The 24,737-nt window shown below is 39.3% G+C and overlaps 1 protein-coding gene across 7 annotated transcripts in view; it reads right to left on the bottom strand.

The window, feature by feature from the left end:
- Window positions 1-24,737, bottom strand: part of RYR3 (ryanodine receptor 3) — a 556,286-nt gene that overhangs the window by 357,064 nt on the left and 174,485 nt on the right. For 4 of the 7 annotated variants that reach the window (XM_037742376.1, XM_037742379.1, XM_037742378.1 and 1 more), the window contains exons 3-4: window positions 9,625-9,732; window positions 2,765-2,785 (exon numbers count right to left, since the gene is read on the bottom strand). In XM_037742376.1, the coding sequence (XP_037598304.1) occupies window positions 2,765-2,785; window positions 9,625-9,732 (129 nt within the window). The remainder of the gene's footprint in view (window positions 1-2,764; window positions 2,786-9,624; window positions 9,733-24,737) is intronic. The other 3 variants (XM_037742380.1, XM_017539543.2, XM_037742381.1) reach the window with 1 other exon arrangement.

The raw sequence follows: 24,737 nt of genomic DNA, 5'->3' as shown, positions 1-24,737 counted from the left end.
ACATGAAAATGAGTATTTGAAGGAATGGTTCCAGCATGAATTTCCACCTCTGGCTCCACCCAGAGAGCAGGATTCAGGGGAGTCAGCCAAGAGAGGGGCCTTCAAAAGCAAACTCCCAAAGGCTGTTCCTTAGAAGAAGCCTCAGTGGTGAGGGCCTCATTCATGCTGGGTCAGCTGTCAATTCAGTCTTTTGGAATGGCACCCCAGTCCTCCTGCCTACCTCCCTCTACCTTTTCAAGGCAGATGAACAGCAGAGAAATGGGGTCTTATTAGGATGGCACCAGGTGATTCTTATCAGTGCTGGTGCCAATGCATGCTTCTTTCTTGAGAAAGAAAAACAAAATGAGGGGTAACTGGTACCTAAAAACTCTAAAACTGAGTGCCTTTCCTCTTCCATCACAGAGGCAGTTATCTACAAAGAAAGAGGTGAATAGCCATAACCAACAAGGGAATTGACTATCCAGGTTTCACTAAGAACATTTTTAAGGCATTTTTTTTAAACCAAAACACCTATCTGGTATTTGTGCAAAACTAGTGTGTCGAATCCATTAGCTGTAGGCAAGAATAGACCTTACAAGTGAACAAGTTCAAGAACCGGTGCAATTTCAACAACAGGAATGAAACTGATAAATCAATATAGGAAGGGCACTAAAAACACATTTTTCCCATTTTCCTTATTACTTATGAATCTTTCATCATGGATAGACATTGAGCCTGGGATAGATGTTTAGGAGCCAGTCGTTTAGTTCAGAGTCCATGCTTTGCAGATGGGACAGCAAGGACCAGACAGTGGCAGTACCAAAGCCAGAATGTCCACCCCCTGCCTAGTCCACCACTTTCCTCCCTCACACCAGGGCAACATTATGCAACACAGAAACAAGGCTCAGCCCTTACCCATCTCCCACCTCACTACAAGCCCAAATACGTGCAGTACCCACAGGAGGAAACTCTAGGTGCAGGCAGAAGCATTCTCCATTCAGCTTTCCTCTTACTTTGCAGGTAACCATTTTAGCCCTCTGCAGAACGAGAGCCATTTTTACACCGTGGTTTTCCTAAATGTATTTGATTTTATTCCTACTTTCTCTACACCGATTCCACTTCATCATTTTAGCTCCTTCCATTCTAAAAGCAGATGGTGGAAATCATAGGACTGGAGTGCTGGTCACAAGGTTTTAACTCAAGGATGAAAATGCCAGCTGAGACTGGGGTTTTCTCTAGCACCAAGTTAACTTTCCTTTACCAGAATATCCAGATTGGTGCTCTTATTAAACTTTTATGAAATGGGAATAAATTGGAGTTTGCTCCAGTTCATTCAATTCTCCCAACAAATATATAATTTAAAATGTGGCAGCTATTAAAAAGTGAATTACATGATCAAAGGAAGAGTCTAATAAATAAACTGAAGAATTTCTATTCTCCTAGGATTTAAAAAATTCCAAATGTGCTTTATTTTCAAAAGGTAAGCAGGTTTTAAAAGTTTCCCAAAACTTCAAATATCGTACAATTAAGCATTAAAACATGTTCTCAGAAATGCAGCTGAAATTTGTTTTTACAACCCACCTCTACTCCTGCCCTCCATGAAAGTTATTTTTCTAAAAACTCTCAGCAAAATCTCTCATCAAAACATCTCCCTGAATAATAAACCATTTACCTACAGATTGTGTCCTGAAGAAAGCTCAGACACTCTAATCCCTCTTCATGCCTCTAAGAGACTTTAATGCAGATGCTTAAATTTTTTGCAATTAAAATATAAAAACAATCACCTCCAACAACAAATACCTTTAGTCCAGCCATGGAGAAGAAGCTCAAGCTTTCTAGATGACAGATACCATTATGACAAGATTATTTCAATAGAGCATTCCAACATCCACAGCAAGGATGAACAGAATTCCAGTTTGTGTAACATTAGCAAAGCTAAATGTTAACACATTTGCAAAAACACCGCCAGCATCAGACAAGCATACTGATCTTAAACATGAGTTGCGAACTTCATAATACTCCCATTTCATCAAAGAAAAGACAGTTACACTAAAGCTGAAGCACTATATTCAATAAATGGGGGGATCTCAGAGAGTCTGGAGCTTTAAAAATTCATTCTGTGGGTTCTTTCACTTGAAAAGGCACTGCTCAGCATATGAAGAAATGTAAAAAGCTAGTTAACCTGAATGATTATTCTTAATCGTTGAAGTTCACATTTAATTCTTCTGCTGGTTCACTTTGGATATATTACAGGAGAAAGAAAATATCAAACTAGCTTTTTCCATTTTTGTCATGAATTCCAACCTTATGGAATAGCAGAGCTGGAGTTGCATAATAGCAGTGGAAGAGGTCTGGAGCATCGAGAAGCTGAGATGAAGGCAAAGCCGCACACTTGTGTCATCTCACCAGATTGAAACCTATGGTCACAGGCCGTCTAGGCCATATTCAGAGCAAAAAAGAGACTTTAAAAACAACTTGCAATGATTTGAAGAAAAAAAAAATGCGTCCACAGGCAAGTCGTTCTACTTGCAGAGCAGTGGTAAAATAAATTGCCTGGCAACGAACTTCTAAGTGTGCAGCCACCTCTAATTTCACAACACTGAAGTGTGAGGTGCACTAGTGTTTGTGTGTGTGTGTGTGTGTGTGTGTGTGTTTTTAATTGCAGAGACACAAAGAATGCAAACTGCCCTGCACACTCACAAGTGGAAGGCCCAGTTCATGACAAATACAGCTTGAGTCATTGTCCATGCAAAGTACACGTATATTAAAGGAGTGAATAACATACCCATTCCGAGAGATCACTGAGCTAGCAAAATCAAAAACAAAAGAGTAAATGCATATTTTAGTGTGCGTAGGTTTTGCTGAAAGCTTTCAACTTATTTGAGGAGTCTACTGATGCCCACTACAGAGAAAAAAAATGAGAATAAAAAAGGTGGATTTCCTACCTAGTAAATATTTTATCTCGAGGTTTGCAATAGCATTAAATGTAAAAGTTTGTTTTTCCTGTTATGTTCTAGTACAGTGCTGATGTCATCAACAAACTATAAGCAAGCCACGTGCTGTCACCTAAATCTGCTGTATCGATTTTTTATAACTACATTTACATAAGAAAATCCACCCAAGAAAAATGATCAATACCTCCATCAGGCAATTTGGAATTTCTTTCTCTTAGAATTGCAATCAATCAATCAGATTTGGTTGAAGTAAGATCTTCCAGATGGCATATTTTAATTAAAAATCATGTCATCAAAAGGCCAGTCCAAAAATAAAATGTGAGTTATTTGTATCTATTTTCATAAATATCAGCTTATCATGGAAACATTAGGACATATATATGTTTAACGACAATTTAAAACACATTGAAACCTTAGTTTGGAGGGCTCTAAATTACAGTAATATTTATCAAAATAGTGCCTAGCTCTTTGAGGAAAGAAAACCTGTCAAATATACAGGATATGTCCCCTATAATTCCACAAGAAAATTTATAGGAGACTCTCATCTCAAAAAAAATTAGAATTACGTAGTCAACGCTTAGTGCTTTAGGGTTGCTGTCCTGGATGGACTTTGTAAAATTCTCCCTGTCCACAGCAAAGCAGAATAAGAATAAACAGATTCATTCTACTTAGATAAACGGGAGCCAAGGTCTCAAGAGTAATGGTTAATACGAAAAGGCGAACATTTCCACAGCTCAACAGTGATGAGCTACAGCCCAAAGGACATACCAGAGGAAGTGACGTGGTGACACTTTTCCATTTCAACTTGGTACATTGCAACCAATACAGACCTGAGAAAGGACTTTGCATCTAAATGATGTTGTCACTTAGAGGTGGTGAACCTAAAGCCCAGGTAGTAAGAGATTTGCTTAAAGTTAAATTTTCAGTTGGTGGCAGCGTTAGGACCAAATCGAAACCCCCAAACTCCCAGCTTTGTCACTGAAACAGGCTGCCTGCCCTTAGTACCTCTGTAAGGTGAACTCTAACACAGGACAGCTTTTAAAGAGGTTTTGACAAACTTTTGCACATGACAGCAATTTTACCAAGCAGATTTGTTATTTTGCTGAGTATAAAAATATTATTTTTGCAGCAGGTGTGGATGGCCAGCCATAGATTAAAAAAGGAAAGAACAGCATCTGAAACCAGAATGTTCTTTTTCTCCCTCTCCAAAGAAAAAGCGGAGTTAAGTCAGCCAAGTTAAAAATTTAATGATGGGATACCCTGCTCTTTACCAATTAGGTGTTGGGAGGTGGAGTGTCCCCAAGGTTAGCAGGCTAAAAGGCATCAGCACTGGACTGGGGAGGTCCTGAGTGAGGGCACGAAGGACATTCTTGGGACAGCTTCAGGCAGTGACTTTTTACCAACCAGTACAAAGGAAATTCAGGCTTTCAACAACTAGCATGGCTATTCTGGCTGTAGGGACTTGACATGTATGAGGCAAGACCTAGGACTTACATCACAATATGAGCACGAGGGACTTAGTGCTTTCTCTCCAAAGGAAATCTTAGGAACTCTCCTAAAGTATAATCAATGGCTGTTAGATCTGACTCATTAAACTATTTATTTTAAAAAATGTAATATTAAAATGTGTAAATGGGGATGAGGTTTACAGTTATGGATGCAGTTCCTCCATCAGTCATGTTTCCTCCCCACACACACACACACAAAATAAATTCTATTTCTAATTTTTTTCCAGCAGTTATAAAGGGAAGATAAAAACCTCAGAGTGAGACATGAAATCTGGATCATGGTGGTTCCCCCTTTCTTCTATGACATAAAAATGTTGGCAGGCACACAGGGACCTAGGAAGAAAGAAGTAAGGACCCTACTAGCCTTCTGCATTCTAGATGAGTTTGCACAACATGTCTAAATCTTGGCACAGCCACAGGTCGGACTTTAAAGAAGGGGCTTCTAATAATTCCCTTCATTAGTGTTTGTTTTGATTTATTTATCACCTCGCAGTGTCAGTGTAGATGCATCTTTAGCTGATTCTTTTTTAATGATATTGCCACCTGTTACTTTTTGAGGCTTTTTGAGATGAATGAATGTCCTAAACTTGGCTGCAACGTAAATATCTCATGTATCTCACGACATGTACTGTAAGGACTTTTACATGAATATAGCATAATGTATGTTTATGCTTCACTGGCTGTTTACAGGGTCACATGATACCAGGAGGCAGCCTGTAGCACTCACAAGAAGGTGACCATCGTGTCATCCTCAGGAAGCAATAACTTCCTTGTGTGATATTCCCTACTGTAACGACAAGGATAAATCAAAGGAGCCAAAAGCTCCTTTCAGAGTTAGTGGGACTATCACACAAGTAATACAGGGAAATGAAGAGCTTCTCAGTGAGGACATCTGTTATAAAGGTTCTTGCAGAAATAGTATCTTCCTCAGGTCACATTTCCCAAGTAAGGTTAAAAAGCTGCTTGTGTATTAGCATGCCAGACATTTTAGAATCCAAAGTCAAGCATAATCTTATGTGTTCTGGACACGCATCAAGTGTAACATTCATGTGGCAGACCATACCATTAATTCTTTTTATATTTATATCTCATCTCTGTAGTTGTAAAGGCCTGACATTGATGAAGTCAACTTTTAGAGAAAACCGGAGCCCTTATCGGAAGGAGTGCAGTTGGTAATTGTGTTAATCAAAGCCTTTCATTTCTAGAAGCATTATGTCAGTTCATGTCAGAACCCATTTGGAGTTAAGTTTAACATGCACTTTGTCCTGTAGAATAGGACTCTCCTTCCTTTGAGGCAGTTTGAATATTCCTGAAGGATCCGTATAACAGGATGATGTGGACCAGGGATGAATAGAGGAACCAATACTTTTGTTTTCAAACTCACAGGCAGTTTTAGGCACTGATCTCATTTAATTCTCCTTTGAGGCACATTGCATCTTGACGATGTGGAAAGTAAGGTACAGAAAGGAGAAATAATTTGCCCTCTTGGTCACCTGGTCCAACACATCAGCCTGACACTGAAGACGGAGCTTTTTTTTTTTCCCCCCCCATCACAAATGCTGTTTGCTGTCACTTTAAAGTCATTTCTACAGGATGATGGGGATTGAGGACTTAGAGGGTGATGCGGACATCTCCTTTGGCTCCATGTCCTGCTAAAAGTTGGTAGACACTACAGGTCTAATAAATTGAAAATGTGAAAATACTTTAATATTTGATTGCAGGAATTTTACTTCAAACTGTAGTCATAAAATTGGCCACGGTGCCAAGCAGTTATCCCTTGGTAATTTTCCCCAGAATAAAATTAGATAGGATTAGATCAGAGGTAAAGCGATCCAAGGAGGAGCTGAGATAGGGCAGACTCTGCGAGGCACCAAATGTTCTCTGCTTCAGGTTCTCCTCATCACTTATTCTCCTTCCTAATATAAAGCTGGCTCCCATGTGCTACTGGCTGCAGCTAAGGACATTACAATAATAAAGAAATCTCTTTGCTGTTAAATTAGGGCATTTTTGTTTTCTTTGTTAGTAAGAGAAATTGCCGCAGAATTGTAAATCCTTGCAAAAAGACTTCTGTATACTCAAAACATGAATAAACAGCTGAAGTCATTTTTTAAAATGTCCAGTTGCAACACACCCGGACCAATTTTTGACTAGAAAGGAAAATTATACTCTTCAAAGCCTCCCATTTGGTGGCAGTCGTGATCATTAGCGAAAATAATATCTACTTAAGAACAGAAAATGGCTATTTCCAAACAGAACGGAGTGGCATGCAAAGGCTTCATCCCACTCAAACATCCCCAAGCTCTCCAGAGAATCGTTCTGCTCTGTCATGTTAACTCACTTCCCTGTTTTTCCTTTTTCTTCCCTGCTGAATATTATCTTCTGAAATCAAATTAAGCACCAATAGTAAATGTGCACAGTAATTACTTCAGAAAAGCAGAATAATCAGACTCAAGAGATGATATAAAACTCGTGTATTTCACACGAAAGACTGAGAGCCCAGATGGGATTGTAAGCGAGTTCCAGGAGGGTTCTCGTACTTGAAGCTGCTGTTCAGGTAACTATTTTGTGGAGCCATCAATGTACGGTAAAATAACATGACCTGAAAAGAGTGCCTTTCCATCTGTATTCCATATCTCTCTTCTCAAGTCCCTTTACTCTGAGATCTCCAGCACTGCTCCTCATAATAATAGTGATACATGTGTCAAGATGGGAAATAATTATTAGGTCTCTCTTATCTTTGGCAAAAATAGAATAAAAAGGCAATGTGGAAAATTTCAGAGTCTGACTCAACATGATGATGATAATGATTCTGTAGATATTATCAAAAATGTCATGGATCATTTATTTTGAACATGGGCTTTTAAAGAAGAGTAGATTATTCCAGCAAGATTTAATATATTGGTTTCTAAATGCTGTAAATTATAGACGGCTCCTGAAATATATAATCATACTAAACAAACTTCTGCTATCGCATACCTGGTAATCAGTATAGGTCTTTATATTCTAAAATGGAGAGTTCAATTTTATTGAAGTTGCTCCTTCCATTCTACTTGGAACATGAACGTTTGCTTATTTCTCTTAAGACAAGCCAAGTTAAGACTATTAAGTTCTTTGCAACAAGGAAGAACCAGAACTTTTGAATTTACTTTCTCATCCATAGGACTCTCTGAACCACTAAAGCTAGATGATAAAGAAAAAGAAGTACTTTGAAATATACTTTTAAAACAGGATAAGAGGATAGCCAAGAAATAATTCTCCAATTAACACGGCATCTATTTGTCTTCTTAATTTCTATCCTGGGACTGTAAGTAGGCTGGATCTAGCAGATCTTGTTTGACACTGAAAGCAGTGATATTTAAAATCAACTAGGTCTCCCTCATCGAAGATTTCTGTATATGATGCATCTTGGAAAAGGAAGAGTGATCAATTGAAAAAAACGTTTCCCTAAACTGCAAGTGTTTGAGGGTATGTGGAGGACATAAGATGCTGAGGTCAATGCAAGAGAGGGAGAAGTGAACCCAGACTGAGGCAAACATTAAATAAACAAAAATCTCACCTGTGTTGATGATCTAAGGCACAAAGCAATTCTCAGTTGTCTTACTAAAGCATACTTATAAACCAAAAGAATGAAAAAACACAAATATTTGGTATGAAGGGTCTTAGAGATCTAAGTCACAGAACACCGTGGTCTCAAGAGATTAGATGTACCCAAGATCACATTAAGGGCTGGAGGATGGCTGAAATGGAAACATCTATTCCTGTGATTCTACAGTCATCGTCTCTTCTACTATGAATGAGACATGTCCATATTACGTATGACTCCAAGTATGAACAAACTGTGCTACTAGGTAAATGCGAACAGTTTCTACCCAAAGACAATGTACTCTCCAGTATAGAAGAAAAAAGACTTGCAATGACAGTACAGAGTGAGAAGAGCTGTGATAGAAAAAGTACCTAATGTGGTTTCAGCAACAGGTTTGTGGGGTCAGCAGAGGCTTCACAACTGATCTAATAACTAAACTGGTTCCTTGAAGGATACACAGAGATGACTTAAGGGGAGTGAAAGAGGAGGAGGAAAGTTGCTCCATGTTGAGGAAATAGCTAATATGCAGGATCAGATGTAAAAGAGAAGTGGCATATTTGAGGCAGAGAGAAGAATTCAATGTGGCTGGGACACTGAGTACTTGGTGGGATGTGGTGAGAGATGGGCAGGAAAGATGAACAGGGCTCACCAACTCCTAAAGGGCTCTACGCCATGTTTTGGAATTTGGAATTTGTCTCAAAATAATGGGAAGACCAAGGATTTTCAAATAGGCAACTGCAATAATTATATTTGCATTTTGGAAAGAGCTGTTGAGTGGAAAAATGGGAGGAGGGGGTAAGTACAGAAGGAATCAAAGCAATTAATAGGCTGTTGCAGTAACAAAAAGGTAGAGGGTAGTCATCTAATGGAGTATGGGGAAGTGAGGATGGTGGAGAGAAGTGGTGGAATTTGAGATATTCAGGCAGTAGAATTAAAGTATTTGATGATAAATATATATAAATTAATGTGAGTCGTTAGGAAAGATTAGAGTCAAAAATTATTCTGAAGTATCTGGCCAAAGTTTTGCCCACAAGACATGCCATGGGCTTGTCTCTTAGTTAAACACTTAAGGATAATTTTACTGACAATGAAAACTCAAGACAATTTGTACTTGCTCATCATCAGTGAGACCATCAAGTTCTGGACACATGTCAAAGACTCTGAATTCTGCAGGAAATCATGTTCGAACTCCCGTGACTTGGTTGTGGTCCACTGGAGCAGTCATAACTCCCTAGTGAGGTTTTCCGAAGAAAAAAAGAAACTACCTTGTAGGCACCCTCAATCTCAGGACCCTCTCAGCCTCTCCACATTCCCTGGTGAATTCTAGGGTAAGACAGCAGAGTAGGCTCAGCACCCTGTGCCTTGCTCAGGCAGCATTAGTGGTGGTCTATTTTCCGGTGGAAGCTTATTAGCCCAAAGGAAGCAGAAGTAGCACTGCTGAATAGCAACAACTAAACTCAGGGAGAAAGATTTGTTATCTCCATATGAATCACCTCAGTCGTCTTAAAAATTTTCAGTTCAAAGTTGGATGAAATGTAGAATGTATTTTGGGGATGCGGCGCATCCCAATCCAAACCTAAGACACAATTCAGGTACTCACCCCTTCGCCGCCATTTTCACCTGTGTTGGCAAGCATTTCCTGCAGGGCTCTGACAGATAGGGACTGTTCCAGCACAAAACTGCAGACGCAGAGATCTGGAGGAATGTACTGTGGAAATAAAATCAGAATGAGGATACCTACTCATATCAGTCAGAGATCAGTCACACAACAACATCTCAAGGGCAAAGAGCCTATGAATCAAAATGACAGTTGGATGGATGAATAGGAATACAAAAAGGCAGTTTCCTCTTATTCAAGATGAGTTTTAAGATGGTTTCTAAAGAATGATAAGAAAAGCCCCATATATCAAGGGAACAGTTTTCAACATGTCAGGATCAACTTGAGGGAAGGCTGGTGATACATACGGAAGAACACAGACCATAGCCTTGCCAAAGAAGGGACAGGAAGGGCAGGCTGATCTACACCCATGTCTGGGTGAGAGCAGAGAATGAAAGCCACTGGGATCTCATCCACAATAATCTGTAAGAGGGCAGTGGACAGACCATAATGTGGCTCTAGACAACAGTGACCCTAATAGAGAATCCATTTATTTGTTAAGAAAACCTGGATATAGTATAAAAAGAGGCAATAGAGGGGGTTAAGAGCTATACAAATATAGCAAAAACAAAGAAATATCCAGAACTTCAAGAATTGATGAGCCCTACAATAATCATTCCAATTTATTAGAATGAGTTCACAGTAACAAGTTAACATCATGACTGACATTCATGCCTGTTCTGGAACCTTTCTTAACAGTTAGACAGTCTTCTTTGCATACTGATTAACAGTAGCTAATATTTGTTGAGTACTTTATGCCAGGCACTGTACTAAGGGCTTTGTATATGTTAACTCATTTAATCTTCGCAACCACCCTATAAGATAGGGACTATTAATATTCCAGTTTCTGGCCAAGGAAATGAAGGCACAGTGAGTTTACATCACCTGCCCAAGTGGCATATTTGGCTGAGTCAGCTTCAAATCTAGTCTGTCTCCAAAGTCGATGCACTTAACCCTATACTGTTCCTGCCACTGATAAAAATATTAGTTTTTCTTCACAGTGAGAACATTTTAAATCAGCAAATATTCAAGTATTTCATTTATGCTGTGCTTGATATTGGAAAATATACAAAGAAATACAAAGCAAAATCATTGCCTTACTGGAATGTACAATCCTGTTTCAATGACATACCGTTTTGCTTGGGAATACAGCTTGTGATCACCTGTGCACCAATCCTTTGTTTCCTACATGATATTGGCAGAACATCAATACCATGAGAACAGCAGGAGTGAGTAATGAGGCCAGAAGTCACCGACAGCCATGCTTAACACTTCAAAACAGGTAAAGCTGTTTCCATGGAGCTCCAATTTAAAATCTAAAGCAAGTCTGCTCCTAAGACTCAGACAACCACTCTAACTTCAGCATTTATTTTTTAAATAAAAATAATGGAACTGGTCAACTTTAAGTTCCCTTTAATTCCCGAGTGGTTATTCTTTCTCCTCTCCCAACTGCAATATTCTCAAAGACAAGATAATTGGCCTGCTGGACCTGCCTACATTTTAACTTTATTAATGTTTTAAGCCAGGAATGGATAATCCTGGCTTCCAAAGGCTGCTGGCTATGGGTGACTTACATTTTCAAGTACTTTTCTACTAAGGATTTGAGTGAGTACTTTTCTACTTAAATACGTTTCTACTCAAGGTCTCCATGCTGAGAAATCCTAAAAACCTAGTCTTAGCATGCTGGCAATATAGGAACTTGCCCAATTCTTTTTGTTAAAACAATTAACCAAGAAGAGATTGTAACACAGGAGGATTACAGCCTTCATTTTATGTTTTTCACTTTGTTTTCAAAGTCTGTTCCCAAAGCAGGTAATTAACTCATTTGTATGGGACTTGAGCAACGAGGCAGCAGCTGGTGATGCAGGGCAGAGATTCATGTCCAGGAAATATTTGTACACACACAGCATTATTACAGGGAGCATACAATTACATGATAAAGCATTTCCTTACCGATCTTAGGCCATAAACATATATTGTCCAACTTAGTCTTCCAAAATGTGATGCCATCTCAGGAGATTTTACAGAGATTTTTTCCACCACTCTTTGCTTACCTGAACTTCATGTTCCCAAAATAGGAAGCATAAAAGCCACAGTTTACTTGTTTCCTCTACTTCCAATTCATTAGAATGAATGATTTGGAGATTTCCCATTGAGGAATATCTGCAGTTATGTTTGGTACTTTAAAGGTTGCTTCTTGGCAAATTAGTTAAACAGTCATGACATTCAGGCCCACTTTTACAATAAACCTATTCAGTCCATTCTCTTTAAGACAGAAACCTTCATAGCTCCAAGTGCTAGAGATTCTGCCCTTACATGACATCATGTAATTCTAAGTCAGCTTGCTTTCCTTCCTGTGTCTGGTTTGTTCAGACAGGAGACAGAAACTCTCCTCGTCTCTGCCAGCCTCCATTCTGAAGAATGAGTACTAATAGGTAATAAGGACACTAGGCATGCTCTAATTATAGCTGTCCTTTCACTCCAGGTGTTGAAAGTCCCAAGGTGGTCACAATTTCATTACTGGTGTGAAAGGGTATGTTTAAACAGAACAGGAATGTGCATGGAGAGGAAGCCTCTCAAATGGGAGCAGTGTACCTGCCATTGGTTTACAAAGCTTCCTTGCAGCTTCGTTTCTGTACCTCTGCAGCGTGGTCCCTGCCTGGACTCTGTATACTTGGGAAGGAATAAGATCATGCCACTCCAATAGCACACAGAACAATGTGTGGGCAGTGGTAAGGGAGGGAACAGAGCAACTGGGATGTCTGGAGAAAAACAAAACAACTAAGAACTTGCGACATGAATGGAGCACAGAGCACAGAGCCAACAGACCTGCTAATGCCAGCTGCCATCCTTAATTAAACTCCAGCTGGCCTGAACTTCCACCTCCACATTCCTGAAGAATGAGCAAAAGCCACTGGTCCATCAAAGCTAATTTGTTTGCAGCCCTCAGAGTCCCCTAGGAGGCCAGCTCATTGTGTCTGTGCTGTGGAGCCTGGGCCTCAGTCACTTTACCTGGCAGGCAGGGGGCAAGCATCTGATGATTCTCAGCATGGAGAGAAGGGCTCTGTGGACAACTGTTCTGAAATAGCTCCTCATCACTCACCCCAGCCCTGTCCTGAGCCTACAGAAGCACTACATTTCCAACTGTCCTACAGGAAACCTTGAGATGTCAGGGCCCTGGGTAAGCCAGGAACTAGTATTCACTTAGCCTCACTACGTGGAAAATAGTAGGAGGCAAGGTCTATAAATCCTCCGTGCTCTATAAATCTACATAATGGCATATTTTTCTGGGGCTTATTGAATCCTGAATAGTAGAAATCTGCTGCCCCTGTTACTGTGGACATTTAACATTTCTCTGTCTGACAACCCACAACAGACGCTTTGCACTGTACTAGCATACACTAGCCAAGCCCTCAGGGAAATGAGGTAGGGAGTTAATTACGCAAAGGAAGACTGTCACCTCTCCATTGCACTGTTAACCACTGTCTGTTTTCGCTTAAACAGTTCTTGATGCACTGAAGTTTGTCTGTTTCACTAGGTTGTGGGTCTCTTAAAAAAATCTGTGCCTTATTTTACTGTTGGTATCCCAAGTACCTAGAATAAGCACCCAACTCCAGTCTTCTTGAACAGACTCTGTGTCCTTCAAGCCTATCCAGGAGTGTGTTGCTGATGGTGGCTGTGGCTGCAGACAGATTGCATTGAGTACTCATCTGCCTGGCTGAGCCTCCTCCTCAAGTCTCCTACTTGTTATTTAAGAGATCTTTCTTCTCCCAGTGTCATGAATTCCTTTTCACTTCACCGTTCATCTATCTGGTTCACACATGGTCATGCCTCAGTGATATACCTTGTAGGTGCATCAGTAGCTCTGAAGGCAATATAGGGGCTACTGGTGAAGAGTGAACACTCTAGTGTAGGACTACCTGAAGTCAAATCTCTGATTGACTACTCACTAGATGAATGACCTTGTGCAGGTAACTTAGCTTCTGTTATATGTGATTTTTGTACCCTTATCTGTATAATAGATGTATAACAGTACCTACTTCTCAGATAAACTTTTTATGCCTAAAGAGCTTAAAATAGGATCTGATGTATACAGTAAATACTTAATGTTAAACATATCCAACAAAGAGCAATGAAATCAAAACCTCAGTAACTCAGTTATACGTTCACTAATATATTTTTGAAGTTCTTATTTGTGTAAGAATAAGGCAAAAATCCCTGCCTTACAGGATTGTGTGATTTAGAGGAATGTCAGGGAAGCAAATGAATAATTTTCAAAGTGTGAGACAAAAGGTCCAGAGGTAAGAAAACCTGAGGAAGCACACAGAGTTGAAGATAGCTGAAGTGGACAGGAGAGAGGGAGAAAGGAGGAGAGAGGGAGACAGAGGAAAAAGGAAAGAGGAAAGAGGAAAGAAAGAGGGGGAGGAGTAAGGAGAGGGAGAGGCAGAGATGGAGGAAGAGGGAGGAAGGGGAGAGGGGAGAGATGGGGAGAAAAGGATAGAGGACAGGGAGCGGAGAGGGGTAAAGAAGGGTAGAAAAGGGGACAGAGGAGGAGACAAAGGGAGAGAGAGGGAGGGGAATAAGCATGGGGAGGTTAGAAGTAAGGCTGAGGAAGAAGTAGGCAAGGACTACTTGCCAAGGAGGAATTTGAGCTTCATTTTCAGAGAATAGGGTGCCATTAGAGGAAGTTATGTAGGAAGTGGTATACTCAAATTTGCATCTTTGAAATATCATTGCAGGTCCAGTGTCAAGAAGGCTAAACATATTTTTGACAAAGGCATTAAGAGCATACACTGGGGAAAGAACCATCTCTTTAAGAAATGGTGCTCAGAAAACTGAATGTGCATAAGCTGAAGAATGAAATAATACCCCTGACACATACCGTATACAAAAATCAACTCAAAATGGATTAAAGATGTAAATGCAAAACTGGAAATTATAAAACTGTTGGAAGAAAACATTTAAAAATGCTTCAGGACATTGGTGTGGAGTAAGATTTTATGAATAAGAAAGATCTCAAAAGCACAGGCAACAAAAACAAAAATAAATAGGATTATATTGAACTAAAAAGCTTTTGCACAGAAAAGGAAACAATCAGCAAAGAGACGTCCTGCAGAATGGGAGAAAATATTTGGAAACTATTCATCCAACAAGGAATTACAATCCAGAATATACGAGCAACTCAAACAACTGAACACAAAATGAGCACATGGTCTGAATAAACATTTCTCAAAAGGAGACACAGAAGTGAGCAACAGGTATTTGAAAAATGCTCATATCACTAGTCATCAGGGAAATGCAAATCAGAACCACCACGATAGTAGTCCAGTTGAGATGTCTACTATCAAGATGACCAAAAACAAACACTGCTGAGGATGCATGGAAGAGGAAACTCTTCTACACTGTTGGTGGGAATGTAAATTAGTATAGCCATTATGGAGAAGAGTATGGAGCGTCCTCAGAAAGCAACTACAATATGATCCAGCAATCCCACTACGGAATAGTAAATGAAATCAGTATATTTGGGAGATATCTGCACTCCCATGTTTATTGCATATTACATAGCCAAGATATGGAATCAATTTGTGGTCACCAACAAATAAATGAATAACGTGGTATGTTTGTACAATGGAATATTATTCAGCCATAAAAAAGATTAAAATCTTGTCATTTGTAACAACATGGATGAGCCTGGAGGACATCATGGTAAGTGAAATAAAAAAGGCACAAAAAGAAAAATTCTGCAATTCTCACATACATGTAGAATTAAAAGAAGGGGATCTCACTGATACAGGTGGTCACTAGAGGCTGGGAAGGGGTAGGGAGAGGTTGGCAAATGGAGTAAAACTGCAGCTAGCCAGAAAGAGTAAGTTCTAGTGTTCTGTAGCACTGTAGGATAAGTACGGTTAACAATAATTTAATGTGTATTTTAAAATTGTCACAAGAGCACATTTTGAAAGTTTCTAACAAAAAAAAAAGATAGGCCAGGCGTGGTGGCTCACGCCTGTAATCCAAGAACTTTGGAGGCCATGGCGGGCGGATCACCTGAGGTGGGGAGTTCAAGGCCAGCCTGACCAACATGGTGAAACCCCATCTTTAAAAAAAAAAAAAAAAAAAAAAAAAAAAAAAAAAAAAAAAAAAAAAAAAAAAAAAGGAAAGGTTTGAAGGGATAGATGTTCAAATTAGCCTGATTTGATCATTATATATTGTATATATGAATCAAAATCACACTGTACCCCATAAATATGTACAATTCTTATGTGTCAATTTAAAAAAGAGATAATGAGGGCTACACTGAAGCAGAGAGATAAATTAGGAGGTTTTGCAGTCAACTTGGAAAGAGGTGACAATGGCCTAAATTAAAGTAGCAGCAGTAAGAACAGAGATAAGGAAATGGACTTTTAAAATCTTGAGAAGTTAGAGATGAGGCCTGGTGACTAAGTGGATATGGGAGATGATGGAGAAAGAGAGGGAGATGAGCAGATTTCTACTGGATGGGACAGAATACGAAAAGGATAGGACTCAGCAAGAAAAAGCCAATGGCAAGTATCAGAAAGACCATGTGGATAGCATTTAAATTTGGCAGATAGCCCACTGGGACCTCTTATTTGGGCCAACAGAGAGGTGACAGCAAAGTGGAGAAACTTCTGTGGTGATATATAGGTACCTCTGCAGATGTCAGCAGAGGTAGGCTCCTCTGGGAGCAGAGGAGGAATCTGGGAAATTAAAGCATATTCTCCACAAAACAAGAATTAGTGGAGGCTGGGCAACCAAAGTCAGCCCAATTAACCTCACTGTGCTTTCCCGTATCAGCCATGCAGCCAGTCAGGACTCAGAGAAGGAAACAATGTGCATTGAGTTCTGTACCAGCTGCTCTGGGGACAAAGAAACAAAGGAGGCATGGTTTCTGTCCTTCAAGGAGTTTTTTACCTGTTTGAAGAGACAGATCTACTGTACGCAAGACTTTACAAAACAATACAAAAAAAAAAAAAAAAAGGAAATTTAATGCTAAATTGAGAGGTTTGGCATATAAAGTCCTGCAGGAACTCTCCCTGGGATGATGTGATTAGGCAAGTACACCCAGGCAGGAGCTTGGCCTGAGGGCTGAGGAGGATTTATTCATATATGGGCAAGGAGGAGTTCCTGCACATAGTAAGATCTCAAATTTTTGTTTAATCAATGATCCAAATGGGAGAGTTATTCTTTCCAATTTTTTTGTATTGTGCATTCTTCCCTTCTGTTTAAAATTTCATTAATTGAGGCAACATTTTAAAATTACAGGCTTTACAAAATCTCTGTCCTTGCCTCCCTTTGGTTTTTATCTCAACTCCTGAAAGAAAAAGAGTGCATATATGAGGATACCATGAATGAGGAATAGAAGTGAACAAAGGAAGGAGAAGCTAACGCACCACGCACCAGGTCCTTTATGCTGTAAACATGCTACCTGAGACTGCCTAACCCAGGAATAAACATGGCTGGTACTCATTGTCATGGCTATAGGTTTCAAATTGTGTAGATAGCCTACTTCTCCAGGGTTATTATGTCTGCTGGTAGCAGGTAGAGCTGAACTCGGTCCCCAGTGGTCTGACTATGCATTGCATTTACTCCATGACATCACACCACCTCAAACAGGACTGACTGCCATCTCCCTATGACGGCCTGCTACAGTCCTACTCAAAGACATGGATGAGAAGACTTCTCAAGCTCTCCTAGGCAGAAAACCATGATCCCCTCTAGAAAATGTCCCAGGTCAACCAGGCCTCATGGGGTACAGTGGTACAGTGGATCAGACCACATTTCATGGGACGGCATCAGGATAGATGGAGATGATATGTGTTGTTTGTATTTCAGGATCTTTGAACTTTAAAGACATTATCTCATCAACCTACAGCAGACCTGAGCTCACTTAAAGGCTTCCAAACAATTATCAATAACACATAACTACTTGCATTGTATTTATACCTCAAAGGTGGAGCCAGTCTTTATTATCTATAACTCATCTTAATCAGAATTTATTTATTTATTTGGGTAGTTAAGTGCTTTTTAAGCCTACCTTTGTGACGTCTGGAAAGTTGATAGTTTATCATGGAGAAAGTTATATGGTAAATGTTTAAATCTGATGCTGTTGGCTAGTCTCTGGAGTTCTACAAAAATAATCAATGGTTGTACAACCATATTAGAGGTGAGTCAACTGAAATACAAAGGAACTAGGTAAAGATTATATGGACAAGTAGAGAAACAAGAATAGAATCCATATATGCATTTTAAATGTATCCATGAAACTATCTATATAATTGTACTAGGCACTGCACTAAGATGCTTTATAAATATTATGTCATCTATCCCTTACAATAGTGCTTTTACAGAAGAGGTTTTAGCCATTTTGCAGGTGAGAAAGACTCAGAAACGCTGAAACCCGTCTCCACAATTACACTGTTAGGATGAACATTTAAACCCTAAATTTCAGACCTAACTCTGACTCATACTGTATCGATATTCCTGGAGATAGGGTTCCCATTCCCATCCCTATACCAAGGTTGTAGAATTCTAATCCCACTAGGCTACCTATCTCTCAACTCTTATACCTTAAATGAAGTTAAGGACTTTATACCACATTCTTGAGGGTATCTCTGAAAGCATTCTTGATTTTGGAAAAACCTCTGAGAATGTAAAGACTATGGACTGAATTTACTAGGATTATCAGGGGTCAAGAGCTTATAAAATTTATATTTTGTAAATGTGGGCAGGTGGGATTATTTTTATTTTATGCAGTTCTAAAAATCTGAGAATGACTCACCGTATAAGCTTTTTCTTCCAAAAGGCAATTTAACTCTGGGCATGGTGGTGGAAGTTTCAACTATCGACCACATGTGTGATTTTAAATGTGTATATATTCAGACTTTAAACATTTTGAGAAAAGAGAGTTTGCTTGTTTGTGTTAAGAGCTGTTATGATAAAATAAAGTTAAAATGGATCAACCTTTCTTAAATTTCAAAATACATTTTGCTATGGTAAAAGATAGGAAGTTTTAATGAAGAAAAATACAGAAGCTACTCACATTTGAGCTATAATGTTGCTTAGACACTGCTAATAAAAGCAATTATATATACACAGTAAGATGCAGAAAATTTAAACTTATAGCTGGAAAATATTCTTTTTTGAAGGAGATGGGAAGTAAGATGTCAGTATCTTTTAAAAGAAGGAAGTAAAGAAAACACCTTCTGATATCTGAGGAATAAACCATAGAAATGTAATGCTTTCAGCATAAAGACTGTCTCTAGGTGTTTCTTCATTCGAGGGATGAGTGAGCGGCCCGAAGAGAACTGACAGTGGTGGAAAAACATGACTACAGCACCAGGAGACTTCTAAAGCGGAAGCACTCGCAGTCATGAGCAGAATGACTGCTGTTTCTAGGCACCGCGCTGGCCTGAGGTTTATTCCAACACAACAAGGAGGATTCAGAAGGAAAATGTTGGAATAAGTTGATCATATTCAAGGAAATTGGAGAAGGTTATCAAATTTATTTATCAAATAGAATAAAAAGCTCATTCTAGAAAGCTTAAATAAATATTTACTTAAGAAAAACGCTTGCTAAAGCATTTCTTGTGCAAGGGAGGCATCACTACTGCCTAGAAGCAGGGAATCCAAATTGCAGGATAAATATCCTTTGACAAAAATCTTGCTGAGAAATGCTAACCTAATGTGATAAAAACAAACAAACAAACAAAAATACCCACAATCCCTGCTTCTTTGCCTATTCCTCAAAGGCCCAGATATATAGCTATTAATTGACAATGATCAATAGATCCATTAAAGTCTAGCCTCTCTTAAGGGGGAATGCTTATTAACTCAAGCGAAAGTAACACTTGCAACAACAATTTTATGATCATCATCATTATTATTTTGAGACAAGATCACTCTCTGTTGCCTAAGCTGAACTCAAATTCCTAGGCTCAAGAGATTCTCCCGCCTCAGCCTCTTAAAGAGCTGGGACTACTAGTGTGTATCACAGCACCCAGCTAATTATTCTTTTGGTGGTGCTCAGAGATTTCTCACAAGAGCTAAAACAGGTATGTATAAACTTTCTCTGGAAGGATTAATGCAGAAACATGGTAATCCCAAGAATCTCCTGGGCAGGACTGACAAAAATTCATACTCCTTGAACCCTTCTCCAGGTGTGTACATTAAAAGGATATCTCAGATGAATGTTAAACAGGAGGTCCCTCACACCTACTTGAGAGACACTCAAGCTAGACAAAACAAGCAAATTTAGGTCTCTCAGAATAACTGATTCTCACTCTATCCCTGTTCATCAAAATAGACTGAATCAAGTTCCATTCATTAAGAGTTTCTTTCAGATATATAACCCAATAACTTGAGATCTACATGATTGTTATTTTAATTATTTTGCTTGATATGACCTCAACCAAAAGCCATGCTGCAGTGCCCTGGACACCTACATTCTGCCAAGCATCAGTTGCTTCTGAAGTTAGGAAAAATGTTACCAAGAACCTGGTGAAAATTAGTGCTATAAAGCTTGTGTCTTTAGAATTAGGAAGAGGGGGCAGCCAAGAATCAGAGACAAAACGCTGGGCATCTGGCTTGTAAAACTGCCTGCTAGGAAAGGCGTAAGTGGCAGGTTGGATAGTTACTTTAGTTCTGGATGAAGCCAAGTTTTTCTCTCTGCCTGGCAGCACATGGTCAGTATGTTACAGAGCTAAGTAAGGTGCCAACAGGTGAAAAGTTGGAACACTTTTACATGGAAAAACAAGTTGTGTTGATGAGCAGCAGCTAATACCTACAGTTGATGGACAGAAATACCTGAAACACTAACTCTTTATATGGTCCTAAAAATATATGGCCATAAATAAATCACCACTTAATAAGCAGCACAGGCACTACAATGAGCTGTGGACAGTTAATGGGAATGTACAATCCCTGGAATTCTAGCTTTCAATGGATGCTGGGAGGAGAAACTATGAAGATGTTATTCTAAAGAGCTTGCGTATCAGAAAAATAGCAGAGGCCAGGAGGGAGAAAAGGCAGAATGTCAAACAGCAGATAAAAATCAACCACAGTGTCCCATCAATAAGTTAGGGATGTAAGCAACAACTGAGGGAGGAAGGCAGGGTACATGATGGTGGAGCTAAGATGAGGTAAGACAGGCAGAAATACAGAGATACGGGGTGAAAGTTGAGGGGAGAGGGGAGAAGGAAGGTCTAGTCTTGAGCTAATGTTCACATTTTTGTCTCAAATTTAGTTTCATTGCAGTTTTGGTGGGAAGAACACAAACTAGCATTGCATGTCCCACGTGTTGCTTTCCCATTCCGCTTACACTCTCCTCCCTCTGGAATGATGATATAATTGCTACAGAATTTATAAACCATGAAGAGACTTCTCTCTACTACCAAGGCAGTGGTATCCAGCAGCTGCAAGATGGCAGAATATGTGTCTCTTGACCTTTTCATTGCATGAGAGGAAGTGGAAGATTGACAAAAGCATTGTTAAGCACCCACGAGAGCTGAGGAAATGCCAAACTGGAACTGAAGGCTTACAGACAGAACAGAGACACTGAGGGGCCAGAGGTGGGGCTGTCCCCTTAGGTGCAATCGTCATCGACAACATTTATCACTTTGGGAGCACCTCTAGTGTACTGGGTCCTGCCTTGACTGCAGTATTAGCTGCATGAGGTCCATGAACCCAGGAAGGGAAGCGAACACAAAGCTCAGGGCAATGAAAGGCAGAGACAACAGCTTGGCTTCCAAATGTTTTCGAGTTTTCTTCCCCAGCGCCTTCTTCCTACTCTCAAACTGAATCCAAGTTCCAATGTGGACATGTAGCTTTTGTTTTTTTCACTCCTACATGGCTTTTTTTTTTTTTCTTTTTGCTTTGACAGAAATAAGACTATCTCTAGAAACTAAATTCTAGATTTAAAAAATAATTGGCAGCAGTACACGGACAGATATTAAAAAATGTGCACTTTTCAAAAACCTCTGTGGAAATAAATGTTATAAATATTTTTCTCCAAAATGAAAAAAATTTCTCTTATTTCTCCGTAAAGAACTAGACCTCATCCCCTCAAAATGTCTAATACCATATGAGCTTAACTACCACCTCTACATGTTTATATCTGCAAGGATTTATACTATACATTCCATTGCAAGAAAGTACATAACACTCATCACAGACACTTAAAAACATGTACACTTGGCATGAATTTAAGCACTGCTAGTCAGAGGCTGCAGGAGTTAAAATGTTCGCCTAGCAGTGTTTGAATAAAATGGTAATAGAAAGACTTATCTCCTCCTCAGGTCATATCTTCTTCAATCATGTCATCCTTACCAGAAAGAATTGTAAGTATGGAGATTGGGTAAAATCAAAGGGCTCAGCGAACTGTCCTGATCTATTGGATCTTCTTCTCCCCAGGTCTTTCCTGGTTGAAGTCACTGACATCTTTCACCCAGGGAATGAGCTGTCTCTCATAAACACAGGGAAATCATTCGGAGACTCAGTCTCCTCCTACTTGAATCTGACCCATCACTCAGTATCTGGGGGGACTGGCCAGGAAATACCGCGTCTAATGCTACATCTGTGCAACCATCCAAGTTCACATGACTGGGCTTTCACCTTGAGCTCCCTTCCTCCGCTCTGCTAAGTCATTAACCAGGGTTACTGAGGTTCTCCATCAACAATGAAAACAGGGAAGGGGTGTTGCATGACAAATTATGGCCTTTCTTTTCCCCTCCTGGATAACTAAGAGTTATCTCCAATACCTAATGGTTGAGTGCACTTGGCAGAACTAGACAGAATGAATGGCTTGTAGAAACTGATGGAGCAATGCCACACCTCAAAAAGGAAAGTCCTTGCTCACAGTGACCTAAGCAAGGTCTGTCATACCCTATGAAGATACATGCTTCAGATTAGCCATTTGCTCTCCTGTGGGATTCGTCCTTATGTTCTTAGTGAACAAGACACAGATGAAAGCCATGTTTGGCTTCTTATTAAACTTGTATATATTGGAAATGAAGCAAGTGTATTAATATAGCAATTGGAAACCTATGACAGGATGTGGGTAACTGCGAATGTGATGCTAATAAAGTCAAGATCATTGCTTTGCTTTATTTTATGTGACACCAGCGCACTTAACCTGGCTAACTAGCTAGTGCCTTTGTGATTGAATATACTAGTTAAATGACGAAACAGGTGCATAAGCTCAATGACTGAAAATTTAGCCCTCCCAACAATTTCTCAGAGTGGAGGCTGTAGACCACCTGTATAAGAATTGTTGGGAGTTTATTTTTTTTTAAGCCAGTTTCTGGCCCCATCTAATCAAGAATAGGAATTGATGGATATGTTCATTCACTATCGAGAACCGCCGCCTTTCCAAGGGAGCTCTGTGCCAAGCCCCATGGATATTGGCCAGGTTTATCTTTATGGAGAAATGTTCTTTACACAATTTACCAAGGAAATTAGTAGGGAGCAAAACCACAGAGCTCATTTTTCAAGTCAAAAATTGATCAGAGAAGGTTGTAAAAATTTTTTCATAAACATCAACAAGTTCTCATCTTTCTTTATCATATCTATATCTATCATATATATCATATATATATATCATATACATATATATTTTTAAACAAAAGAGTAATAGTTTTTAGCTGTTTACTAGAGATTTTCTGAAGGATAATGTTAAGCCTTCTGTTCACTTCATTTCATAGCTTGTATTAAATTCTAAAAACTCTCTTCATCTTTAGGTAAGAGAAGTTAAATTGTTTGAACCTAAATGCAACAGCTTATTAGGGTAATAATTCAAATTTCAAGTCTGAAGTGACTACTCTCAGAAATGAAGAGGTGAAGTTGAGATCAATTATTCCACCCTCAGTGCTATTAGGCAGTAGTGTACCTGAACCACCTAAAAAAGATGATATTCTGTTCTGTTTTAGAGTGGAAATATCTTGGGATGTACAGTGAAGTAATAAAGTAGGGCTTAGAGCAAAAATCCTTGATGAAAATGCTCCAAGAAGAAACAGATCATTAGGTCAAGAGTTTAATTTTATCAACTGCTCAGTGGCCCAAAGCAGCTGTTTGAGAGAGGCTTACAAACAGCTTTCTTGTACCAATTGTTCTCATTCTCTAAAAGCTTTGGATAAAGCTCAGTTAAGTTAAATGGAAGAAAAGTGATTTGAAGACATCGTTATTAAGAAAGCAGCAAAGTCATGGAATGACTGAGTTAGGAACACTCTGTAATCATTTCCTGAAATAATGTAGATGAAGAAAAACAAGTTCCTAAGAATGTTTTATTAATAAATTACTGAAAAATCAATTATTTGCTCTATGTCAGGAAGTTGAGAGTAACAAAGTTTTTTGTTTGCAAATGGTTCAAAATGTTTCAGTTCATAGAATCTGTTCAGGTCATTATTTAAAAAAAATGAAACTTTAAGGAATGAATGAACAAATGAGGTACCATCTCACAGCAGTCAGAAGGCTGTTACTAAAAAGTTAAACAACAGATGCTGGCAAGGTCGCTGAGAAAAAGGAAAACTTATACACTGTTGGTGGAAGTGTAAATTAGTTCAACTGTTCTTAAAAGTAGTATGATGATATCTCAGCTAAAAACAGAACTACCATTTGACTCAGCAATCCCATTACTGGGTACAAACCCAGAGGAAGAGAAATAATTCTCCCATAAAGACATAAACATGTGAATGTTCACTGCAGCACTATTCATAATAGTAAAGATATGGAATCAAACTAAATGCCCATTAATGGTAAATTGGATAAAGAAAATATGGTACATATACACGATGGAATACTATGCAGCCATAAAGAAGAGTGATATTATGTCTTCTGTGGAAAGATGGATGGAGCTAGACGCTTCTATCCTCAGTAAGCTAAGGCAAGAACAGATAATCAAATACTTGATGCTCTCACTTAAAAGTGGGAGCTGGCCGGGTGTGGTGGCTCAAGCCTGTAATCCCAGCACTTTGGGAGGCCGAGGCGGGTGGATCACGAGGTCAAGAGATCGAGACCATCCTGGTCAACATGGTGAAACCCCGTCT

The sequence above is a fragment of the Cebus imitator genome, unplaced genomic scaffold (assembly GCF_001604975.1).
Source record: "Cebus imitator isolate Cc_AM_T3 unplaced genomic scaffold, Cebus_imitator-1.0 Scaffold119, whole genome shotgun sequence".
Taxonomy (NCBI): Eukaryota; Metazoa; Chordata; class Mammalia; order Primates; family Cebidae; genus Cebus; species Cebus imitator.
Note: the sequence above shows the minus strand (reverse complement) of the source record. Positions and strands in the feature narration are given on the sequence as shown.